This window comes from Dromaius novaehollandiae, chromosome 2 (assembly GCF_036370855.1).
Source record: "Dromaius novaehollandiae isolate bDroNov1 chromosome 2, bDroNov1.hap1, whole genome shotgun sequence".
Taxonomy (NCBI): domain Eukaryota; kingdom Metazoa; phylum Chordata; class Aves; order Casuariiformes; family Dromaiidae; genus Dromaius; species Dromaius novaehollandiae.
Window position 1 is genome coordinate 31,738,669 of NC_088099.1, and position 26,630 is coordinate 31,765,298.

General features: G+C 35.7%; 1 protein-coding gene across 3 annotated transcripts in view; it reads left to right on the forward strand.

Moving 5' to 3' along the window:
* NEK10 (NIMA related kinase 10) overlaps positions 1 to 24,049 on the forward strand; it is a 111,468-nt gene extending 87,419 nt beyond the window's left edge. Inside the window, exons 30-37 of one of the 3 annotated variants that reach the window (XM_064506153.1) lie at positions 1,424 to 1,461; positions 4,333 to 4,433; positions 7,383 to 7,493; positions 10,012 to 10,120; positions 11,325 to 11,377; positions 11,462 to 11,517; positions 12,437 to 12,499; positions 21,192 to 24,049. In XM_064506153.1, coding sequence (XP_064362223.1) covers positions 1,424 to 1,461; positions 4,333 to 4,433; positions 7,383 to 7,493; positions 10,012 to 10,120; positions 11,325 to 11,377; positions 11,462 to 11,517; positions 12,437 to 12,499; positions 21,192 to 21,279 — 619 coding nt within the window. In that variant the 3' untranslated portion in view covers positions 21,280 to 24,049. Of the gene's footprint in view, positions 1 to 1,423; positions 1,462 to 3,405; positions 4,434 to 7,382; positions 7,494 to 10,011; positions 10,121 to 11,324; positions 11,378 to 11,461; positions 11,518 to 12,436; positions 12,500 to 21,191 lie in introns of those variants that run through there. The other 2 variants (XM_064506155.1, XR_010387609.1) reach the window with 2 other exon arrangements.
* Positions 24,050 to 26,630: the final 2,581 nt, after the last annotated feature.

The following is a 26,630-nucleotide window of genomic DNA, read 5'->3' on the forward strand; positions in this document are numbered from 1 at the left end:
CTAGGATATAGCCTTTCCTATCAATATACACAGTTAAAACTCTTGCTCAGGTTCATAGGGCTGTCATGTATGCAGCATCTTTTCTGGCTTTGATAAATGCATCTTATTCCCTGAAATGCCCATTCAGAACACTGCTGCAAGGAACATTTCTGTAGCCATACCTTCAACCCTGCCATTTTCTGTGTGCACCCTTCTACTGGATGTGCTTTTTCTGGACCTTTAAAACACAGTCTTTTATTTTTGCTTTCAAAATTCTTCTTGGCATATCACCATCCAGTCTGTCACTTTCCAGCCATGGTCCTGAGTCAGTAGTGGCAGCCTCCTAATGCTTAGGTATTGAAGCCAGCACATCTCTGCCCCTCACGCAACCATCAGCAAAACTAGCTCCTTATCCTTCTTCATAACCTTCCTGAAACTGCTATTTTCCTTACTGCCTCAAAAGTATATAAAAATTGTTGAGATGCTAGGACTGCTGAGGCTACCGTACATCAGGAAAAAATATTGAGCCATATTCGTTTTTTCATTTCCTCATCTGTCTGTACCCGTTCGTTGCTGCTTATCTCAGCTAGTGAAATCTGCAGGTTGGGACACTATTTGTGTTGAATATAGAGCACTGAAACATCTAGGCCTATATTTTTGCTATCTAGGTATTGCTGTGCTGGTGATGTAGTGATATTAATTATTATGATTATTTTTGTTTTACTACTACTGTATGTATTATTTCTCCTGTTTTTGTCCACTAGACAATAATTTTTTGTTCTTTATGCTTTCCATCCATAAAATGGGTTAATTGAAATGTACTTAAACACGTTCAAATGAAAAATAATGTGTAATCTAGTAGATTAATGAGAGTTTTAAATACCAAAAGCCTGTCTACTGTTTTTTACACCTTCTAGGCTAAAAATTCAGAAGGGAAAGGAATAAAGTCTACTTTTATTATTAAGTGAAATTCATGCTATTTTGGATATGTAGAGTCAGCCAGCCTTTAGATGGCTTATAAGAGCCCTTCTAAACTTAAGAATTCTTTTCATCTAAACATATTTGCATTTTTGTGTCCATGTTGTTTGGACCTGACTGAAAATGTTCCTGCACTTAATAATGGTCAGGTGCAGTTTGTTCTTACATGTTTCTGCTCTTCTTCACCTTAGAGCTAGGACTTTCTTCTCCCTGTTGTGCTGATCAGAAGTACTTATATATGTGTTTTCTCATATGTGTTGGTTTATTTATTTATTTATTTGAATCCCTTTAAAATATTGATGGGAGCTGTGCCACAGCAGATGCTGACTGCACAATCAAAAATTAATGAGTTTGGACAGACTTCCTTTAGAGGAAACATGAGAAGGAGTTAAGGAACCATTTACTTCTACAGTCTTTGAAGCCAAACTACAATTAAAACGATTGCTATTTTTTTTTTTTTTAATAGAGATTATATTGGAGGCCTGGGATCAAGACTGCGACCAGGTAATTTTGTGGTTGCAACAATCAAACTTTAACTGAAAATTAACATAGCTATTTCCAGATTTTTAAACCTTATTTTCCTGTTGCATATACTCCTCTTTTATTTCTTCAGCTTTGCAGCATCTAGATTTGATCTTGCGAGTGCCTCCACTCGTGTTAAGAACACACGTTCTTAACCATGTTAAGAAAACAGAGGATTTGTTAGTGACAGGGTGGCAGTCTCATAGCCTTTCAGCTGTCGTTCTTCGCAATCTGAAAAATCATGGTATTATCTAACAAGATACAGAGTACAGCTTTGTACATGTCTGTCTTCTACCGCTTGCTAAGGACGTCGATGGGGAAATTCAACAGGACAAAATGATAATAGTTCAGGTGGAGGCTAGTTAGTTTTGGTGTTTGGATTTCTTCTCCTTCTCAATGGAATTTTCATTCTTGTTACCAGATCACTTTAAAAAAAAAGTTTAGGTGGATGTGAATAACTGGATTTAAGAGAGATACAGGGCTGCTAGCTGAAGTTCAATACATGGACCTGAGCTCTTTATTTAGCTTCCAGACCTAATACTCAACTTGGAGAAATAATTTTGTTAACCAGTGTTCTTTAGTGATACACTAACTGTTTTGTAGTGGCTATCTGCTGATAAGTTTATATTTAGTCTCTGGGACTGACGGTGTGTATGACTTATAATTGTCTTGTTGACCAAGATCATAACTGGATTAGTGGATGTTTGTGGCAAGCCCCAGACAGTAGTTCTGTGGAGTAATTCTGACATAGATTGTCAATTCTTCATCCCAAGAACTAAATATTTTCATTTAACTGCTATATTTTATTTTGTCTGATTTTTACACAAAGCAGTACATGAAAAGATTAAAACTGTTGTGGCATTAAACTTATCTTGCTGAAAGAGAAACATAGCTTTTATTCATGCATGACATCCTTTGCGGTGCTTTTATCAATGAAGAATATACATTCTAAACATGGATTGGCTGGACAGAGGACAGTAGTGTAGTTTTAGAGAAGCAGATTTAGATTTACACTTATTTACAATTTTCATGAAACGAAATATAAAAAAATCAGCTTTTTTGCTCCTTGTTATGATGATTAATAATGCTGTTGTCTTTCACACTTACCTAAATAAAATCAGAAATAATTCAATAAAAATGAAATGAGGAAGCCTAAGTGTTTGAAGTACTACAATATTTTTAATTCTAAAATTATGAAGCATTATTTTTCCTTTTAATTCCAAACTGACTCTGGTTTTTACTTTAGAGTTTGTAGTACAAAATGCAGTGTCATTGTGATATTAGCAAAGGTCACATTTGTATACACAATTATAGAGGTAAGCACTAGAATGTAAGCTTAGGCGTGCTCTGTGTATGTATTTGTGTGTGCATTATTGTGTGTGTTGTTAAACAACAGCTAAAGGAAATATTCAAATGCAGTGTTTAAAAAAATGATGTTATTTTGAATATCTGTTTTAGAAGAAAAATCAGAAACGACTCACAGGAACATTATTTTCTCAAAGCATCTGTATTTTCTTATTGTCCGTTCTCCCACTTCTTGATCTCACCTTAGTCAATGAATGTGTTTTCTTCTGAGCCGTCTAGTGTACAAGTCTACCTGAAATGATAATGCTTAGAAAATTGCTATGCCTGGAGTTTTATTGAGAGACTGAATACTTTTCAAACCTGACAAAACATTTAATTTCTGTATTTGTCAGGTCATTCCCCTTTCTTGAAACAGGCCAAATTTATCCCATGAGGTACATACAACTTTCATTATGTATAGTATATATGTAATGTGCACAGCTCATTACATGCATACCATACATGGTAATTGAATCTGTGTTCGTATTTGTGGTTTGCTTAACCCCATGCATTTTTCTATTATTATCTAACTAGCTTTGCATTTGAAAGTTTTTAAAAACAGCTGTCCCTTTATATTCACAGGTCAACACAGTGCTACTTTTATGGAGTTTACAAGTGAAAGCAATATACAGTCTGTAATAAAGAGCAGTTGCCTGTATACATTCCTTTGTGGGGGATGAGAACACACAGAAGAGTATGTGTGCATTTTCCACAGCATTACTCTGCTTAGTGTTGATGTTCTTTCATTTTAAGCATTAAAAATGCCACTGATGCACTTTACGGTGATTTCATTTAGACCATAGAGAATGCTTGTAACAGATTTTTGCATACTTTCCATTAATACATTTCATCCTTTAGATAGAATGATCTCTTGTAGGGTGGAATTTCTGACAAAGAGCAGAAACCACAAATTTTCCCATGCAAAAAATCTTGAACTTTCTCTCAAAACATGCTGTTGCTAGATGCTAGTTGTGATAAAACAACACATGCTACTATAAAGGAAATGAAAATATATTTTGATAAAAAGGTTTTCCAGATTGTCCACATAAGACATTGTATTGTAATTCCTAAAGGTAAAAAGATTATTTATTTCATAACATAAAATATTTAAAATATATTGTATATGTTAGTCTATGTTGAAAAAAATTGCTTGGTTTTAATTCTGTTTATTGTATCTTTAGTTCTCTATAATATCCTTAGTATCTTTAGTTTTACATATGAATAAATGTGGAAAACTTATGTTTAGCAAGTAACATTAATGCTTCTTCTCTCTCTGACAGAGAAACAGTGTACATGGCTCAGGAAAGGTATTTTCTTTTGAAACACATTAATTACATTATCTAATCTTTTAAGTTTTCAGGTTATTCTTTTTTTGTTCCCAACACTACTGGAAAAACAAGTCATGCATTAAAATTCAGTATATTCGTTTACAGTTTGTAAACAGTGCATACTACTAATATATGCAGGCAACAGAATGAGCTCTCCTGATTTTAGTATTGTCATCTACAGCATCAGCAGGAATTGCTGTATCACAAAGGAAGGTGCGTCAGATCAGTGACCCTGTTCAGCAGATTCTTATTCAGCTCCACAAAATTATCTTCATCACACAAGTATGCATTACTGTTGCTTCTGACATTCTATCTTAGTTATTTGCTGTTGTCAAAATGATGGTACTGCAAAGTGCTGCTAAATTAGTCACTGTTCCTTAAAAACAACAGAACTTGACATTTTTGCAGATGGCAGGATGTTTTAAAAATACATCATTTAAATAAAGACTAACCTTGAATATTAGTGTGTGTGGGATGGCAATAATATGAAAAAAAATCATATGAAAATAATCCGTTCACTTACCTCAGAAAAATGGATTGTACAATAACTTATTTTTACAACATTCTGTCATGCCAGTAATATGAATATTTTAAGTGACTTATTATGTGGAAAACTCATAAAATGCTTTCCTCTACAATAATAATTTCTAAATAATTTCTAGGTAATATTTTGTATTACTAGTTAATAGTAGTAATTTCTTGGAATTTCTAGTGCAGTAGTTCAAATCCTGAGTACCTTAGTTTAAATATTTTGAAACTTCAGTACAGGTGTTTTTCAAACTTAAGACTGATTTTAAAATTAATTTCAAATGTTTCATAATGAAAGATAATTGAAGTTATTTCCTACTGATTCCAAAGCAAAAGTGGAACCGGTAGGGATCTGCATTGAACTCTCAACTGGAAATGTAACAGAAGACATTTTGCTCTCCAGGAAGATGGCTGACATTGTTACTCTCAAAATCTTTTTACCTTCCAAAATGAAAAATTTATACTTGGCAAGCGATATTTATCACCATAGGGGCTTTCAGATTGCTGAGCCCCATTCGTATCATTTCTTTTAAAATAGATTAGGACAACTGAGCTTACGTATATCTGCCATGTCTGGACACATCATTATGTGTCCAAGATGTTTGTTAGTGAGCTTACCCCTTATAGTGAAGAAGGTTTTCTCAGGTGGCCTGTTATTAGTGCCAGTTACTGTAACATGGACACTGTAACACGGACACCTGAAAACCCAAGAACTGACAACAACCCAAAGACTTACCCTAAATTGACTGTTTAACCAATAGTAACAACTTTGATACTTTCCCTGAAGGTTGGTTTCAGAAAGGGAAGGCAGAGGAGCCGGCATCCATACCTGTACTTGTTCACTGTGTGCTGTATACTTCTCTTGCATTTGTTTATATTCTTACAAATCCAAGGTAGAAAATTCTTTTAAAATACAGAGCTGTTTTCTAAAACTCTCAATTACAACTCTAAACTGAAGTTTTCAAGGGAGAATTCTTAACTGTTAGGTCTTGGCTGCCAGCAGCCTTTCCAATCTAGTTGCCATGGAAACAGGAGGCAGCCTGATCTGTGGAATATAATGTAAAAGAAAGCTTTTAAAAAAACATTATGTAAATCTTTGGCCTTACTTCTCTTTTCTTTTCTTTTTTTTTTTAACTGATCTGACATCTGATTTCATTAAAACAAAAGCTAAAATTGAATACTAGTGCCTAAGGCAACTCTGAGTTTCTCATGCAGGGGACTTGTCCTTTGCCACCTCTGCTTCACAGTATCCCAGTATGTCAATAGTACATACATAGTTCATTGCTGTGGCACATAGTCTACAGACTATCTGGCAGGCCTCTCTTAAGGCATTGTTTTTTACTCATTTATAGGTCAAGAACATTCAACATCTGCTTGCAACATGTGTGAAAGGCATAATCTACATGAAGAGACAGTAGTACCTATTTGTAACAGAAAGCTCTATACAACCTGCTTTCTGCTGAAGTCTTTCACACTTAGGATTTAATCTTGATCTCAGGTTTGCTGCAGCAAATCAGGAGCAGTTCCTGTGAGGCCAGTACTGCTGTCCCAGATTTATAGCTGTCTAAGTACAGTAGTTCTTTCCAGAAGGAAGAATTCTTTATAATGTGTACTGTGACAGTGTTTTGAATCAGTAATGGCCAAACCTTTCTTGTGTAGTCAAAATCTTCCTCAGTTCAATGGAGTGGCACTTTGTGAATTCACATCAGTGAAGTGATTACAAAGTGTTTACTAAATGGTAGGAAATCACAGTATAGGAAATCACTGGTATAAGCAACTGTGCAGAAATAGAGTAGGAGACCCTGTTCCTAATGGTAGTATATGCCAGAGAATGATCATCAAACTGGAATGATGACAGATGTGAATATCTATATGACTGCAGTGACCAACAGCTGAAGCTTTACTTTTACTGTTGGAGAATAAAAATGATTTGAAAAATCTCAAACAGCAAAGGAAGAGAGCTCCTTTGAACTGCCTCTAGATGACTTTTTAAAACCCAATAAAGTATGCTGTGTGCTTTTATTTTGTAAGTACAATAGAGAGATGTGTATTTTTAACCCAAAATTACAAAAGAAAAAGTATACAAAATCAGATTTGCTATATGGTTTATAGAAAAGTGAAATGTAAATTACCTGCCATAGGAAACTTCTGGTAAAAGAGCTGGTCTGAATTTTATTAAGATATACATAAAGTCATCAGAAGGCTCATTGAAATCATAAGGAAGATTCACATTAATTTCTACATGCATTGGTGAAGGGCCTCTTGTAGTTCCATTAATTTCAGCCAGAGTAACTCAAATTAGCCAACGTGAAATCTACCCTAACTTTCTATGGAGCATCTGCTGTCTTCTCTTGGGCTTCATCCCTAGAGAAATGTCCCAAATATTAGCACTTGATCACTTTGGTTAGGGAGGCAAATCTAGTTTTACCTATATTAGGCTCAGTATAATGACCTTTACCTTCATGCCTAGAGGGACTAAGTTTTAAGGTGTGCCAGTCCTAACAGAATGGGTAAACTAGCAAGCATTATTATTATATCATTAATCAGATTTTGTACTGTTATTTATCACTGTGCTATTGAACATCAATGTGTTTTTTTTGCAGTATAACTACTTTTTTCAGTAATTGTACTGCTGATCAGATGATCTTTATAGGACATGTGATAACATGTCAGTGATAACATCAATTTCTCTGTCTCATATAGCTTCCTCCAGCTTTGCAATGCAACTTGAAAAGGAGAATCATTGAGAGATTCAAGAAGTCCCTCTTCAGTCAGCAGAGTAATCCTTGTAACCTGAAATCAGAAATGAAAAAGGTGTAGTACACTGATTTTCTTATCAATGGCAGACTTTCTCTCTTCTATTTGAATTAACCTATCAATAGTAATATCATAAAAATACAAGTGTAAGCTTCCAATTTTTAAAGGAAATATTTAACATATGCTCTGACCATTGTTTATTTGGAAAATATGGAGCCTTCTTAGATAAGCAGTTGATACTGATTTGTTTCAAGTTTGTCTTTGAGCATTAGAACATATGTCGTAAATGGAAAGGCCCAACTGGCTGCAAATATGCAAAACAAAATCCATCTCATCAGAGCTCAGAGAAAGAAGAGAGGAAGGAAAATGTAACTTTCTGTGGTGAAGTTTTATTTCCGTGGTAAAGGCTGATGAAGAATATGTAAGCTCTTCTTAATTTATTATTAGCTTGACAATATTTCTTGTGATGTGGAATGTCTTCCTACTCAAACTGTGAAGGCACTTAAACTGACCAGAGTGTCTTGAGTATAGAATGTCTTGTCCAATAGTTGAATAGTGTGTCAGCAACAATTTAGTGTCATGACTTTAAAAATACTGCAGATTTGCAAGAATGGCAAGACTAAAGAACCATGCATGCCAGTTTTCCAGTGACATGTTGGACAATTTCCAACACAGAAAGAGCTCTTCATGACTAATATTAGAACTTCTACATGTTCCTTCTTCAAAATCTCCTGAGAGGACTGTATTCAGCAGAGGATCTGAAAATGACATCTTCAGCATCTGGGTGCTGTGGGAGACTGTGAAGCTTAGATATTTAATTAGATTGATGACAAAGCAGTTACTAGGTGTACTAGTGTATCCAAAATTTGATGACAAAGATCATTTTTTAATATTCGCTTGGGATATAAGAGATGGAAATTCAGATCCTTCCTGTGCCTAACCAAACTTGCATTGAAATGTAGAATCTTCTAAATCATTGCTTGCTATGGAAAGGAGTGACCTCAGTTTCTAAATCCTCTGTCTGCTTTCATAGTTTAGCTGAGACACTAAAGCTTCATGGAAGGTGGCTATTTAGTGTTTGCATAGGTAATGCCTTTGAAAGATATTTAAAGATGAGTAATCCCCCTCCATGGCATCAGTTTCATGCCAGTTTGCTATCTGTAAATCAAGCTGGGGTTTACATTAAACAATTCCTTTATTTCAATCATAACATTACATCTAAGGAAATGTTTTCTTTTCATTTACTGAATGGATATTTCCAGGAAAGGGTGCCCAAAAATAAGATAAAAGAAATGTTTATTAAAAAAATAGCCTAATTTTACAAATGCCCAGAAATAAAGGAACCTTTTTATTTATGACTTTATAATGTTATTGACTCTAAAATTGTGCTAGCTTTCAAAACTGTCAGACTTAAGACTGAAGAAAAGGGAAGAAATGCTCTATTTAAAAAGTAAATGGTAGTAAATTGTAGACTTTGAAATGTTGAATGCAATTCTGGGCATTTCTGTCTTGAAGGAAATCGTTAATAGAAATTATTTAAAGACAACAACAACAAAAAGCAAAGTTAGAAGGATGGGGAATTGCTTAACATCAGTAAATAAGTGATACATATTTTAAGTCAGTGAGAGCCAGGTAAGTATTACTACCTCAGCACACTTTCAGAATCTTACCACAATCACCATCATAACTATGTTGGCTAATATGGATATAATTTGGAGTTAATAGGAAGAACTTGAATAGAGAAAAACGTAAGTTGAACATTGGAATTATCTTCCAGAAAGTGTCATTAATAATAGGTTGTGCAATTTTCACAAATAAAATTAAAAAATCCAATTTTTTCTTAACTGTGTAGAACTAGAACACCAAATGAGAATAATAGACAAAAAGATCCTTCCACGGGTCAGTAGTGGGGCAAAGGAATTCAAACAACAGATATTCTTCTGTTCCTGTAACTTCAAAAGTCTTTGAATGAAAAGTGTTACCATGCTGCAGAAATGCATAGTTGGAATTCCTTTCTTTCTTGCCTACAAAAATATTTTAATTTCAAAGTTGTAGCAGTGAATATTTTTAAAACTAAATGTTTGGAAATTTGGCATCAAATGATGAAGTAGCTGTTCAGGTAACCAAGTAGCTGAAGAGACTTTCAGCTATCAGCAGTGCTAGGATCCCGCTAATAGAAATTATACCACTTGAATATGGACTAACAGTTTCACTTGAGACCCATTTGAAAGCCAAACTCGTAGACTGTTTCTCTCCTAGATTTGAGGGAACAGACTTCCCTATTTACCTTCACACAAATGTATAGCTTATGACATTTTATTCAGATAGACCAAAGAACTCTGTGCTTTATACCAAGTGCAGGTTGGCAGCTTGTTCAGTAAATATCTCTGGAGAGAAGGTATAGCACTCACAATTGCATTCACCACTTTTTCATTAATCTAAAATTTTGTGAGTGTGATGGGAAGTGTAGAAAACTGTAGATTCCTTACAGATGTCCTACGTTTTGGCAAAAAGAAAGAGTGAGGATTTCAGATGTCATGTCCTCTTTTTTCCCCCGCCTTTTTCCCTGCCACAGCTGATCCAAGGTTCTCCTGAACTGATTGAGCCCAACTTCTTCACAGCAGATTGCCCTGTGCTACTTCTCTCTTCAAGTAGAAATATATTGGTTCCTGACGATAGAAAAGGTAAAGAAAGCAACAAAACCTCTGTAGTGGCACATTTTTTTCTAATAAGGGTATGGTACTGAAGTGGAAGGAACTCCTGCTCTAAGGACTTGTTTTTAAAGATACTGAAATTGTGTTGACTATACTGATTTTCAGTATCAGTAGGTTGTGGGGGGGTTTTTTCTTTCTTTTTTTTAATTCCTGGTAAGGTGTGCAGTTTACTACCAGTGGAACATTCTGCTAATTCAAAAGAGTTCATTTTCGAGTTGTGATGGAATGTCAAAGATACAAATAGCACATTGTTCCTATAAAAATCAACAGGAGTGTTTGTGACTGAAAAAGTCCTGCTTAGGATTTGCCTATCCTTTCACATGTTTTTTAAACAAACTGTATTTAAAACCTGTGTTGTTCTTCTATCATGTTTGGAACCTAGTTATACTGGAATGATTCAATTACATATCTGGATTAAGCCCCAGAAACATGAGGAGGAACTGTAAAGCAAAATGTATATGCTACACCACAATCTATATGGTCAAATATGTGTATGTATACTTTAAAAAATGAATAGAGGAAAATATACTTCAGACTAGCAATACATACAGTGACAAATCATGAGCTCCATCTTTAATGAAGCCCACTAACGCTGGCAGCATTCAAGGTGCAGAACCACAATTTCTAAGTCAGAGACTTGTTCTGTAATATGCCTCTGTGCAATAAAGGCAAGAGAATATTGAGGGGACCCAAGGGAAATGTGCTGCTTGTATTTTTTCGTGAACTTTATTTTGTTCCCCGAGACAACCATGCAAATTGATCAAATGCTCAGTTTCTGTAATCTTTGGATCTCTTATCAAGCAAAGAATACACAATTGTATTCACAATTTGCTGCTGTCTGTGTGCCCTTTCCACTACAAGTAGTAAATGGGGAAGTATAGGAAAATGATGATTATGTTCTTTTACATTAAATGTTTCAAAAAATCAATACTTTTCCATCAGTTTTGACTCTCTTTCATAATGTAACATCCTGTGCCTCAAATGTTCACATCATGCCATAAGACGCCTCTCACCTTTACAAAGGGTCATTGTGGTCAGTGCAATAAACTGCTGCTAATCAAAACTAACTGTAGACTCTGTTGTCAGTATGTTTGCACTGGAATTACTAGGAAACTGTTTAGAGTGCATAAACCCAAAATTGAGTAGTATAACATTACTTGCCTTTTACTTTAAGGCATTGTTGGCACTTTTGACACAGCAGAAGGGATGACATATGAACAGTTGCAGGTAAGTTTTTAATATATTTTAAGGGATAATCTTATTTTGTTACTGAAGATAATTTTACTGAAGCGAATTTCTTTTAACTTGTAGACTCTAATTGAAGAGGTTTTAGAAGAAACTGGTTATTACAATTTCTCTTCTAACAGGTGAGCCCAAGTGTTCAATTTAAAAAGGAAAAATTAAATTATGATGTGCTAAAAAATATATCATTTTTCTGTTTTCATAATTGCAATTTCACTTTAAACTTAGTGCAATACACGTTTTATTGTAACACATGGATGCATGGACTGGAAGAAATTGATCTGGGACACATTAGCTAATCTAATCTGTTTTGGCTACGTGGTTTCCTCACTCAAATAACAAGAATGGGACAAGTTTGGCAGCAATTTGCTCAAATTATTTCCATATAAAACCACAGTTGAACAAAAGGTGGTCCCACTCATTTTAATAGAAATATATTATAATACTCTGTTGTTACAGGGCTGAAAGGATTAAGCTGACATATTTAGTAAAATGTTTCAGTACAACACAAAATTCAGAAAAAGTGGTTGCTAACACAAAAGAGCAAGGGAAAAAAATTTTAAAGGTGTTTCAAACCAGGCGGATGCCTTGTCCTTGAAATGGTAAATCTCTCCTGCAGAAAACCTTTGAGGAACTCAAGGAGAGGATATGTAAAAAATATGGGATATAGTCCAAAACGCAGGCTTATCATTTCTCATTCTTTTTACCTGCTAGTCAGTTATTTATCATCACAGTTTTACTTTAGTGGAAAAAAGTTCGCTACTTCCGCCAAGTCTATTCCTCCTCTTGACAGTAATCAATGTATTAAAGACTGGCAGACTGCAATTAGTTTTTCTGAAACAAAAATAAAAAACCCAAATCCTGATGTTAAAAGGTTTTAAGAATTTGTGACTTGTGATGCTTCAGTGATATTTCGCAGTTATCTGTTATCTCTGCAAACTCAATACACTTTTCTGCATAGCACTATTCATTGACCATCATGTGAGAAGTTTCAATTTTTAGTCTGAATATTTTCCTAAGCTTCTTATTAAATTGAAATTCTAGCTTACAAGTTTCTTGGAACTGCCAGCTACAAGTATTGAAAAAATATCGTTCAGCACTCTCAAGGTAAAATAAAAAATACATATAATATTTTTTTCTCTAAAACTTTAGGGTACACTTGTTTACAGATCACTTTTGCAGCCATGAGGTGTAACGATTTTGTTTCTAAATGTTCTCAAGTAGTTTAAGTTTTTATCTTAATCACATGCTCCCAAGATTGGGAGCTGTAGGAAAAATATTAAATAGTGCACAACTTGTGATAAAATTATGAAAAATGCTCTCACTTTTAGCATCAAGATCTAGCAGGCCTTATTATAAATGTGTAAATGTGTTGTATTTGTACAGGCATTTAACTCCCAAATAGACTGGCAAAAAGCACCTTATTGCGATTAACTGTAAGTGAGCAGATGTTTGCTGAATGTGGGCACGAGTCTTTTACACACACTAATATAAAAATAAGATATCTATTAATGGAAATGTACAGAGTTCTTAAAGATTACAGTAAATTATGCTAGTACTTTCAACAAGTAACATAGGAATTTGACATGAATCCACAGGAGACTAACAGCATTAAAATAATTAATGTTCTGGTTTTTTTTAATGACAGTGCTTGTTTATGACTACTTATTTTTCTGCTGTGCTGGGATTCCGTACAGTGCAGTTGTTCATTAGAATCTTAAAGATTTTTATTATGGTTTTGGAAATTTCATTTTAGAGGAGATAAGAGACCATTCTTCATGGCCACACAGGAGGACAGTGTAGTGTAAGGTATTTCTTCTCTGTGCTGTGTTTATCCTGCAGGAAGAAACCAGAGGAAAAGAGTAAGCTGGGTCAGTACATTTCCACACATACATAAAGCCTAAAGAACACCAGGCAATGTTCAGCATCATTCTTCACATTGGTGGATGTGCTGTACGGTGTATTTGATTTTCCCAAGAGCACAGAAAAACTGGAAGTCAAATTGTGACTCCCCTGAGACATGCTGATTCCTCAGCAGTGCTGATAATATTAACCACAGACAGTGCTGATTTAGGCTTCATTCATGGGACTTGTAGTAAAGCCAAAATTGCCTCTGGAGAGGGTGAAAGGAATGGAGTAAAATTTCTTTCTCTTGCAAAGCGTGTTGCCTAAATTTTGACTTTTTTCTGTTTCTTGCTTACAAGTGCTAATGTGCATGTAGCAGCTGTTGTTAGAGGCTTTGACCCACTCCAGTGCGTATGTGTCACTCTAGCATGTCCTGGCTTTAGTTGGCACATAAAGTACAGCCATACAGCAACCCAGTTGTTGATCTATCACTGGCAACAATACGTGCCCTCAATTTTTCACCATGCTATTGCATCCTATTATCTGAGGTGATGCATAATTACATTTGGTTCCTATGTCACTATTACATTACTCCTTTTCCAATCCATGTTCTACTCCCAAATAATTAGATATTTTTTTCTCTGTTTCTGAAAACGTTTTGACACAGCATACTTTGGCCTTGGCTGTCAAAAACATCCTCCTCTATTTCCAGAAGACTTGCTGTGTCTTCTAAAGTGTTCTCTGCTTAATGCTATTCAGAGCTTTTGGAGCTTAGGCAGTTTTTTTGCTTCTCACACTCTGTCCAAACAACCAAACAGTTCAATTTTGATAGCTGTCCAGTATCAGATGATTCATTTAGGTAGCAGACATGCATCATTAGGTTTTGCCCCAAACTCTCCAAACAGCTTAAGCAAGCAAGAAGGACAAATCACTCTCCCAAGCTGCAGTCCAAGCCACTTATCAATGTCCACTATTATTTGGCTTTATTCTACCACACAGAAGTTGTTGGTTTGCAGCCCGCAGATTAACATCCTATCAGCTGTTTTTGCCTAAAGCTGTTATGAGCCTTCCTCCACTTCCTCTCTGTTATACATGGTGAACCATTTCAGAAGCAACTGCAAATTTTCCAGCAGAAACTCGGTACATCCTGTAGTTTTCCCGGGATCCCTTTCTTAGAAAAGTATTTACAGAGAAAGCTTTGGAAAAAAAAGTATAGGAGTAATAAGTATCTATCTTGTTTGTGTTAGGAACATGTAGCAGGGCAGCACTCCTATTTTTAACTTTCCTAGTTTATTTAAATGCTTTTAGTTTGGATTGAGGTCTTCAGTTTCTAGGATGGGAAGTTGGAATGAGGCAGCCTGTGTGAAGCTCTCAAAATGGCAACAAAGAATAATAGTATTTCTAGTGGGGAAACAAATTGCCTTCCCTCTTGCCGTTAATAAGTTTCTAGCTCTTCCAATAGAGGTGTGAAAAAATGAACTCCAAAGACTCAAAAAACCACAGAAGGCACATCAGAGTACTACAAAATTTATTTGTGAAGTTGCATAATTTTTAAAACTGTTTCTTCATTTTAGGGCAAATTTCTTGATGATTTCTGAACAATGTGACTCGACGGTATTGGTTCCATATGTTGTAAAGCTACAAGATGAATTCTGTCATGGGGCATGTGTGCTTTTCCTAAAAGTACTATTAAATGCAGAATAAATAGCTTGATGGCATATAGCGTAATAACGAAGTCTCCTATCTCATTGTGAAGCAGGTGTTATACAGAAAACATTTTGGAAATATTTTTACTTTTCTTCTTGTTTTTTAGAGTGGGTGAGTTAGTGAGTGTAAGAGAGTGAGTGAGTGTGTGAGTGAGTGTGAGTGTGAGTGTGTGTGTCCCAAATTCCAGGTATTTATGACAGGACATCAAATCTTAAGTGGGGAGATGGCATGAAAATTGTAGTAAGTTCAATAAACTGTATAAAGGGTTAAAAATGAACTTGGTCAGGTGATAAGAGAAACATTAATTCTTTAGAAATTGAGAGACAGCTTCATAAGAAAAATGCCATGCTTCTTTTTTCATTTTCATTATAATAGTAATTACTATCTCAATAGAGTCATTTCATGGGGATTAATGACCAGCTGAGGATAATGATCCTCAGCTTTATCTTGAGTAATCAACTTGTGCCCATTTGTCACTAATGCCCTCAAATTACTCAGTGCTCTGATTGTATTACTTATTTATGCAGACATTTAGTAAACACACATTAAAAAAAACACTAAATGTTTCAAAAGTATTCTATTCACACCCATCATGCCATTCTTTCCTTTTTTCTCCATCCTGATTTAATACTATATCACGTGACAGACAGGAGGGTTTTTTGTGAGACCATTTTTTGAGGAGCACAATGAATACCAGTTTCAAACTCTCATCATCTTCTTTATATTGAGATAGACATGTAATACCAAAATGATGCAAAAATCTGTTTTTAATTAATTGCATTAAAGAGACTTAGTCCAAGCAGCAACTCAATTATATAAAAAGATTCATTACAAATGGATAAAAATAGCAATGGTTAGAGACAATAGTTGTGTTCAGTTAACTGCTGCTCATTGACTGTATAAAGGAAAAGTTTTATTGCATGTGTGACCTGAGGTCTGTTTATGGGAGAAATGTTGTTTCAAGGTTAGTTTTTAGGACACAAAACAGTAGCAGTGCAAGTAAGAATAAAAGGAAATAGTGTTCACAATCAAATGCATAAATTACTATGTTGTCATTTATCATATTTTTCACAGCTTTTTTTCAGTGCTTCTTTTCCATTTTTATTGGAATTTTAGAATTAGAGAAACATTCATGTAGTTACGAAGAGCTGTTTCACAAAGAGACCTGTCAACTTTGGTTCTAATGATAGTTTTACATTATTAGCTAGTCAAAGAATTGCTCAAGGTGTTACAAGAGGATAATATAGCTCAGGAATGACAGCAGATTCTGAATTTTGACTGTTCGAGGCAGACTTCATTTGTGTTGGGGCTAATGGTCCACTGGTACATCTTTCAAAAATATAAACGCATTACTTTTTTTATCTGCAAATTCTTACCATTTTGTCTATTTATTCTTCAATGCTAATTTACCTGTTTAATTGTGTTTTATGATAAGTACTCAAATCTTTATTTAGGTTAGCTAATTTTTTTATGTACCAAACTACCTAGTAGGTGAGAGTACACAGCTCCAGTACTGCTGAAATCTTAAGGGGGTTTTTTGACTTTGTGATGTCTGGGTGATTGAGAAACTCTGCTACATGTTATTCTATTCTACCACCACCACCTGTTAATGTCATCTTGCATTTTCAGTTAATTGACGATTTCTTCCAAGTGTTTGTCCACGTTGGTTCTCACTTCTCAATGTCTCTCACATAAAAGATTATTATTCTGGCCAGCAGCATTTACTAGAGCCATACCAGCAATCTATTGGTTTATATCTCTCCTCAAAGAAATATAAAAGGCTGACAAAGTTCAGCAGTCCCTTTTTTTTCTTCATCCATGGTTGCAGTTCTGATGGTTCAGTTGTATGTAGGCAGTCCAATTCCCACAAACCAGCATTTACCACGTCTTTTGAGTTAGCTGTCCTTCCACTAAGAGGCAGTATAAGCCTATATTTCACAAATCACAGATTCTACAGAAATTATTAGAAAAAGGAGGAGCAACGTGAAAATATGGAGTAACAATTGACACTGGCTGCAATTTCATCCAACTCCTATGATAAGGCAGTGGCTAACCCTTGTCACATTGGTGAATATACAGTATTCCAATGACAAAGAAATATGTGGCAAAGAGATGGATTAAAGACACTTATTGGATATAATTTGCCACTGAATATAGTGGTATGTACACTGCACCTTTCCATGATTGCTAGAGACATAAATTTTACCAAGGAGTTGTTAGAGCTACATCAGTAGTAGCCATGTCGAAAAGAGAAGACAGGTGTACCAAGACTTGCTGTTAATGGTATAGTGGAGCTCTAGGGAAATAATGACATATAGAGGAGGATAATGTAGCTCAGGAATGACAACAGATACTGAATTTTGACTGTTTGAGGCTTTGAGAATTCATTCGCAGATCTTCATCCTCCTCAAGCTAGAGGAAATGTATGTCTTAGATCCTAGAGATTTAGCACTTGTGCATGTGAAAAACTGATGGCCAAGTGTGAAAAAATTACTGCTAACTGGATCTTTAAAGAGTTGCAGGAATGCTTTGGTCACCTCAGGGGTGGCCAGTAGTCCAGCAGCACAGAAAGAGGATTTTCCTTTTTCTGATTTATGATACTGAAACAAAATACTTTTCCCTCTTTGGTTAGTAAGTCAGTCTAATTAAGATTTTTATTTCAGGTTGTTTTCTGTGAGTCAGAATGATAGGAACTGCAGCAGAAGCTGTTTCTCTAGAGTTACTCAGCATTCAGATTACTAGATTCAGCTAGCATCCAGACTGCTAGGTGTAAATGACTTATACGCAGACTGAGCTGTAATTTATGAGGTTATGTTGAGCAGAACAGGGGTGTGATCCAGGGACCCATCTGGTGCAAGTACCAAAATAAGCTGATCCTGTGGTAGGACTATCACTGGAATAGAAGACCACTCCTTACTCAGTTTGCAGAAGATTCTCTTTAGCAATGCAATAGGTGAAAAAGTGCATTTCAGTCCTTATGTTGAAGAGATGAAGGGATATCTGTCCTGCTACAAAATTCTGGATGCCTGGTAGATCCTGAATCATTGATACAGTTCCATGATGAATACACAAAATTAAATAGTCTCTTGACAGTGCAGATGACTTAAGTCCGCATTGCCTGTAGAAGTAGTGCATGTTTATGAAGCTGTCTGTCAGCATTTGGACTGTGGAAATGACTGTTTTCAACACTAGGCAGATGGCTCTGATCCCTTGTAGAGATCACATGCCCAGAGCTCTCAGAGATTCTTATATGAGCTTCCCATCTCTGAGTGGAAGCATCTGTCATCACAGATTTGTTTGACTGAGATAAGGTTGGTTTGCTCTTCCAGTTCTGAAGTGGGTCTATCTACCAGTTTAAGGAAAAGATTTACTTCAAGAATGACTTCTGTGTGTCCGTGAGATGTCAGTTGGCAGATTTCTTTTTATAGAGCATAGATGAAGTCTGTCAAATAACATCAAATGAGAAGGCACATTCCTACTCTAGGTGGTTCACAAAGCTCACTGTAGTCTGGAATCATTCTTATGCTAGCAGAACTCTATCTTACGTGACTTCTGTGAACTAGATACACTGAGCTGTTGTGAAGACAATCTTTTATTGTTTGAGGCTCTTTTGGTTTGGTTTAGCTAGGACAGTTCTGCTGACATGAAAAGTACATCTCATAGCAAGATGCTATTGAAGGGAGTTTTGGGGGCTGGCTTTATTCTTAGGCTAAGTGAAAGGCAATCTGAAAGTTTTCTAACAGATGGAAGACATAATTGGCCTTAGTGTTCAAAAATCTTAGCCATATGAAGATAAATTCTCTGAAGCTGTCGCAAGATATCCTTGATGACTGTAGCTAGGGGAAGAGTTTCACGTTGTTACACATGTAGCTGTTTTGCATGTAGCATGGGTAAGATATAATGAGAGCTGTTCTAGGATGTCAATATAGTGCTAACAACTGACACAGTGTCCCTCAAGATATAGTTGTGTCACTTTTCCATGAAGACTTTCTTTCTCCCAGCAGAACTGTTTACAGATAATGGAAAGTCAGATCTTCATGGCTCTGACATGGCACTCCATGAAGATAAAGTAACTCTTAGGCCTTATCAAAATATCAGCATCAGTTTTGAAATTTAATCTAAAACCTTTTACTTAAGACCGTTCATCTGAAAATTACCTAAAAAGAAGGAATAGCTATTTGTCTTACTGGAGTGGTATATCTCTAAAACACCACAATCCCCTGACTTTTCCACTTTTCCACAAAGTCCTGTAGCTCTAGAAATTTGTGCCACTGAAGGAGATGAAAGATTTTAGCCTTTACAGCCCTCAATGAAGGTTATTAAAAATATGAAGCTTTGCACTACGTTGTGTGCCCTTAAAAAAATTCTGGTGACATTTTCTTTGTGCTTTGGAGCAAGGATTTCAAATTTGACCAAGGAAGTACCTCTTTTGTCACAGATATGACTTTTACCATTCTCTTAGAAATTTGTGGCAATGTAACCAAGTTATAATAATTTAAAAATCACAGTTTAAATATGTTTAGTCTTGACGGAGCATAGAAAAATTGTCAGGTCAAGTCTAGGCATCAGAACAGAAAGTGAGGCTATCTGATCATCTTAAGATAATGCCTGGGCAAAGAAATTGTAAGTAGCAACTGGTAAGGTAGAAGACAGAAAGTGAGCGGGAGATACATCTAATACAGAGCCAAACAGCAGGAAAAGGAATGTGGGAATACTGGGAGGGAGACTGGTATGGGGAGAAGGAAAAACTATCTGAGACTGACCAGGTGAAGAGGTTGCGTTGCAGGTAGGACAGATGGTAGACTAGGACAGAGGCATGTAGAACAGGAGTCAAACTCCAAAAGGACAGACAGAAGGGAGTCTCTGACAGCTGGAGCACTCAAGTGCATGATATTCTTTCCTATATTTTCCGGAAAATGTGTATCTCGTCATCCTCTGGTGCTGGTCCTCACAGAGGATTGTTACCATAACTGCTAGAAGCTATTTATTAATCTAAATAGCAGAGTCTGTGCAGTGCAGCTAATGCTTTCAACCTTGCAGATGACCTGAGTGGGTGATGTCACATAATGGAATTTCTGGAGAGGAGTTAGTTTATGGCATAAAAATTAGGAAACAACATGCACAAAGCCTTGTATTAAATGGTTTTAACTATATTGCAGAAGCTGTGATTCAAGACATAGGAAATGCTCTTCCTGTTAGGTATTGTGATAAATATTTTAGCTTTGTGACCACATTCTATTTTTTCCACAGGTACAGTGCTTCATTAAGAATTATGTTATCCACATAGGGGGCTGAATTAAAGTTTGCTGGTAGCCTTCAGTCTAGCTTATTTTTCTTATGCATACTTGGCTTTACCACTTTAATAGTGATCTTTCAGTGAGGGATTTCTGTGCACTAGACTATTTCCATGTCTTTCAGTACTTCAGTAATCAACATAATGCTCTGCTTCCCAAGGTATTTTGTATATAGAGGAATGTTTGATAGGGCTTAGGTTTTGGATATCTGTGTTATACATGTTGTATATTTATGTCAGGGAGAAAAGGTCGGAAGAGGTCTTACTCTTGCAATAGAGAGTTGTGGTGTTTTGAGACAAAAAAGAAACACTTGTTTTGCACTATTTATGAGAAGTCTTTACTTCATATTTTCTTAGGATAATTATAATGTAATACAACATAATTATTAATAGGGTAGTCTTCACACATATAGAGCTGATAGAAGCAGCTTCATCGCTTTCTGTGCTCATTTTCTTTCTAGCCATCTAAAGAAGGATTAGCAAAGGAGAAGGAAGTGTTGTTAAAGACTTTCAACTAGTTTTCCATTGTGCTGAAATCCCTGGAGATGTTACATCAGCAACATAAGTTAAATCTGGCCCACGAATGCTTTATGTTGCATTCAGGCCTCATTGGTTAGCTGTGAGAGACCTTTGCACCATGCTGCTCTAATTCTATTTGTGTACTGTGCAGACAAGTCCGTAAATTTTGAGTCAGAGGATCATTAGGCAAACTAATTCCCTGCATATAGCATAAATGATAGAATTTCACCCAGAGATTTAGGCATCACACTCTGTTCTAAACTCTGAACTAAAACATCTCTTGGAATAGACATCTGGGGTTGCTTGGCTTGTACGTCATATTGGTGGCATGGTTGCTTTCTGCTGATAGCACGAAGGTTGACCCTAGACCTGGTGATTGTGATTAGTGGAGGCTTCTTAGTTTAAACAAATGCTAACAACCAATTTTTTTTTCAGGTATCTCTACTATCAAGGGGAACAAAGAACTATCCAACAAAAGAGGAAAACTTGTAATTATGAACAAAGTGTTCAGAACTGCTCCTGATGAAGTCAAACTTCCTGTACTTCAGCAAATGCTGTCTGATTACCAAAGGGACAAACTTTGCTCATCAATAGCATCCAGAAGGAATTCCAGTGTGGGACAGCTTCAAGAGACCTCACGTGTGATATTTTCAAAATGACACTGTTAGCCTAGATTTGTTTACAGCATAAGCACTTTATGAGGAACATTTGGAAAGATGCTTCCAGGTTTGTACATCAGGTGGAAAACACAACTCCCAGCAGTACACATTTCTATTTTTATAAAGTTTTTTTTTAAGATTTGCTTCATAGTCAGGTTTTCTGGAAATATATTTTTAAGCCTATAGCCCTTTTTATATCCATTTTTGTCTTTTATGGGAAGAAAAAGAGCTTTGTAATATCACCAGAGAGCAAATTTATGTGGGTTCACCATACCAGAATTAGAAACAGATTAAACATCATCAACATGGTTTTAATATTTAGAAGTAGTTTCTCTACTGCTGATATGACATGTTAATAGTCAGAATTTGCAACTGGCATAGCTTCTGACAGGACTGTTATTTTAAAAATAGCTGTTTTAACTGCTGTTTCAGAATGTCTGTGTATTATATGTCTATCTTTAGGCACACATTGTATAGATGTGTGTATATAAAATGTGTCATGTACATGTGTATACATTTTATATACACACTCATTTACTGTTTAACAGAGAATAAGTAAATTAAATACATGCTTTGCTGCTAATCAAAACTGTAGTACTTAAAAGCATTTTGAGAATTTCAATATTTATTTGCTCTATATTAAATGGAGATAAAAATGTCTCAGTGCAGTAGCAGAGAAGCTACTTTTTGTCTGCAGTTTAGTAAGGAAAACTTATGAAGGCTTTTCTCTACAGTTGGTACTATGGCAGTCATAATTGTTGAAAATAACCAGACTGCATTTGGTGACATAGCCCTGCTAACTCTGTTGAAAATTGTTAACATTGTGGTCATCATATGATTACTCATAAGTAATTTGATACAGAGGTATGCTCTGCACTCTTCATAGGTTGGGGGTGTGTTTTTGCAGTGGTTTGTTTGTAACATATGAATAGCTAACTAGCATTCATTTCCTAACAACCCAAGAATATTATTTCACCTATAATGTGTGACCTCAACATTCTGAATTGTGAAGCAGTGAAGAATGGCCAATTAAAAAAAAAACTATCCTCTTTTCAGATGTATGTAGTGTAGAAAGATCATCAAGCAGTATCTATGCATCTATACAATGGTACAGTCATGATAACAAAGGCCCATTAAGGACTGCTTTAAAAATCAGATGAAAAGGTAAAGTTGGTCATAGCATATTCTATGGTGAAGACACAGATTCAGGTGCCCTAAAGGAGGAAAACAGCATGTGCAGTCCCTGTTGAATGTTAACGTATAAGAGCAAAAACAATGTTTTTCCTCAGTCACATAACTTCTCACTACTAATCGCCACCACTATAATATCCTTCAATTATCCCCTGCTTTCTTCTTTCCTCGTACCTGCTGCCATGGTTAATACTAATCCTTACCATAAAAGGGTTAGTATTAACCATGGCAGCAGGTACGAGGAAAGAAGAAAGCAGGGGATAATTGAAGTAGTAGTAAGGTTGCAGGCATGGCACATGGTGACCATCACCGACAAGTTTTAAGTGGCTATCTCCTTCAGATACTAGGAGATAAAACCATAATCTTACTGAATGAACATAGACTCGAACTTTAAATTATATTTTTACGTGTAATTTTAGCCAGTGACTCCCAGATGGCATCTGCTTTAAAGACACAAATTTAAAGACTGTACCTGCTGCAACTGGACTAAAATGAAAATGAATGCAGTTTTCCTGGGCATCTTCAAAAATACTTATTTCATACCTGGCAAACCTGAAGATAGCCATAGCATCCTTCTAGACTTAAAATAGCAGTGCCCATAATTACTGGAGAGTGGGAAACCATGAGTGTATAATTTCACCTGTTTTTGTACATATATTTTGAAAGCCAAAGCAAACCCTGTCATATTTTGACATAAAATGAATGTCATACTTGCTGCTTGACCAAGACATGTGCTCCTAAAGATACCACCAGCAGATGGTTATGGTTTCCAAACTAATATTATGTACTGTAGATGAGACATTTCCTGCAGTGTAATCACTAAAAGTCAACTCCTATTCCAGCTAAATGTCTTAGTTTGGTTTTCCTAGAATGGAGAAAGGGAATGCAGTATGGTTAGATCTGATGTATTGCAAAGTAAATCCACACTACATATTGCTGCCAGTGGAACTGATTGTATTGATTGTTTATTCAGAAAGACTTCATTTAAATTAAATCTTGATATGCTGATGCTGTTCAAGTTGAATATGCATTCTCATAATCATTTTACATTCAAAACAGTGTAAAATGATCTTCACTTAAAGAAACCCATTTTAATATCTTTTGGTAGAAATGTCATATGATTTTAAATTTACAGACTGTAAATGAATGCTTTAGAAATGCTTTGGATCTTATTGCAAGTTTATTTTGAAGTAGATAGTTTGTTTAGTCTGAATTTGTGTGATAGTGTAAAGCGCTCATTCATATTTGATGGTGTTATTTTTTGTTAAGAAACATTATAATTAATGATTCTTATTGTGTTTATCTTAATATATTCATAATGTTGTAAATTTTGAAGCAAATTTTGTACTGCTTTTTGTGACTCTGAAAGATGGAATACTGGCTGACTCTGGTGGCCAGCAGAGGAGAGCAGACTTCTCTCCAATAAACAGAAGATGGGAGGTGGATTGGCTGCATGTACAGCTGTGTCCATCAAGGCAAATCCAAGCAGGGAATCAGTAGCCTCTTCTGTTTCTTTTCAGGAGTTCCCTAGGAATTTTTTCTCCCGTGGGGTTGCAACCAAACTGGCTTGCTCACTGTTGCAGAAAAGAGCTGAGACATTTTTCACCTGTTCTTTACTCTTTGGAGCATTAATTTACAGGCAGAGAGCACTTAAAACTGGACATTTACCCTCTGTTGTTACTGGTTTTAAAAGCGACACTTTGGTCAGGTCAGTATGATGATGAGGGAAATGCCTGCCTTAAAATGGCAAGCATATGTATATTTTGTTGCTCTGAACAGTGTTGAAACCAATCGTTTGATTGCCTGCAAACTGGAAATGTAGGGATTTCTTTTAAAAGGGAGATTCCGTGAGGGTAAATATGAAGAGTGCTGACTGTTAGTGTATTTTGGCTTGCAAGTGAAATCCTGCTACAAAAATATCTATTCTCTTACCCTATTTTCTTATGAATAGGAATTTGCAAATATCCTTTGAGCATCATTTTGTGATAAAGAAATAGTTGTGTGTAGCACTAGATTTAAACTATATTTTGCAATAGAGAACTTCTGTAATAGATTGTATTTGTGATGTAATACTGCCTGGAAAGAGCTGCAGGTAGTTTGGAAAGTTTTGCAAACACACGTCATCTAAACAACTTCTGGGTGTTTAAAATAGTACATTAGATGCATGCCATGAAATTCTAACCCACGTGTCTGTAATACGATGGCTTCTGTTTTTAGTTTGAAAATATAAAATGTAGGGCAATTAACTTTCATAGAAGTGTCATTATCTAGGCTGTTACTAATCTTGTGGCATTAGTACATTGATGCTTTCCACTGACACCAATGTCCATTGCTTTCGACATTGTATAAAGTAACAAGAGCTAGTCCTGCCATGAATAATTTATTGTCTGTATAGACAATATAGAAATAGCCTATTTAGGGAAACAGCAAAAATAAATTGCCTGATATCATTCAGCAAATCTGCAGCAAACTTCGGAATAGGACTGCTGAGCTCCAGTTCAGTGCATAACTGGTATCCTTCAAGATGAGTATTGTTTTTTTCTTGTGTGTTTGTAATCTTTACTGTAATATGCACAAAAATACCGTGTCAGAGAACCGGGTGTAGCTTTATTTATTATTTAATTGAAAAAGACTTCTCAACGTTTGGTACTAACAGTGTTGAAGGCAGTGGACTAAACTACAGTTAACTTTAGATTACTTGTATGTTAATCCAAGCTATGGTTTAATAAGGCCTTTTCTTCAGTTTGCTTGGCTGCAATAAAATAACTGAGATCATGTAGTATTGTGCCTTCTATTATTCCTAGTTGCACCTACGTTCTGCAGTCATCTGATTACAAGTTCTTTCTCAGGCGAAGGGACTGTGTGTGTATTCTGTAGCCTGATTTACCTGTCTTTTGCTCTGTCTGAATCATCTCCCAGTCCCCTGTCACATCCCTGAATAATTGAATATTGATAGTAGATCAAACCATCAGTCTTATTCTATATGAGAATTCCCATTTACAGTCACAGTGATGCACTTAAAGACTGTATTTCTTACACTTGTTCTAACTTTCAGAGAAGTTATTTGACAGAATTACTGCCTCATTATTCTTGATATTTCATGTCAAGACCATTGATGACTAGTTCATGAACTTATGTAATTATGTTAATTAAAGAAGAAAGGACAGCAACATTCCCTGCTAAAAACAAGAAAGCTTTTAGCATTGACTTCCTCAAATAGAGTAATATACACAATTTTAGCTTGTATGTAATTTGTAGGAAAATCTAGCCTGGTTTTAGAAGGAACTGGCAATTCTGAGTGGCTGCATTTCAGGAGAGGTGAAAAGAGGAAGCCACTTGAAAATGTTTGATTTTGACTCTATGAATAGGCCATTGATTTGAATTTTAAAACGTCTGAACTGAAGGTTTCGTCATTCAATCTGTCTAGATAGGCAAAAGCATTTGCAAAAGAAAGGTCTTCTGATTCATTTTCTCTCTTGACTTGCAGGAAAGTAAATCACACAAATCCTCTCTGTTCAACTGTTCTCAACAGAAGATGGTGAGAATTATAGCAAGAAAAATACTCATTTTAAAATACTTGACATTTGAATCCACAAATTTCCTGACAAACTGGAATCTTACAAGTATTAAGGTTTTGTTTCCACAATTAACTAATTTTCCACTGTTATATTTTGACCTAATGTCTTTCTTTCCCTATTTTCCAAGGAGCAATACCAAGTTTTTAATTTCACCAACCATAGCAATAATCCCTGACTTAAGCTAGAAATGATCTTACTCAGATTTGCTCAAAATTTAGACTTACAGCCACAGTATTGTCTTTCCTCTGCCTCCATCTACACTCATGTAATGTAAGCAAGTATCAAGTGTTGGGAGTTAGCCCTAGCAATGGGGTGGGTACTCCGTTAAGTTCAAAATTTTTTTATAGCAGAGAGGAAGCACACATCTATTTTTCTGTCTATCTGTATATATCCAAAAATACAAGACTTTTTTTGTTAGTATAACTTAAATTTTAACACTCTATTTA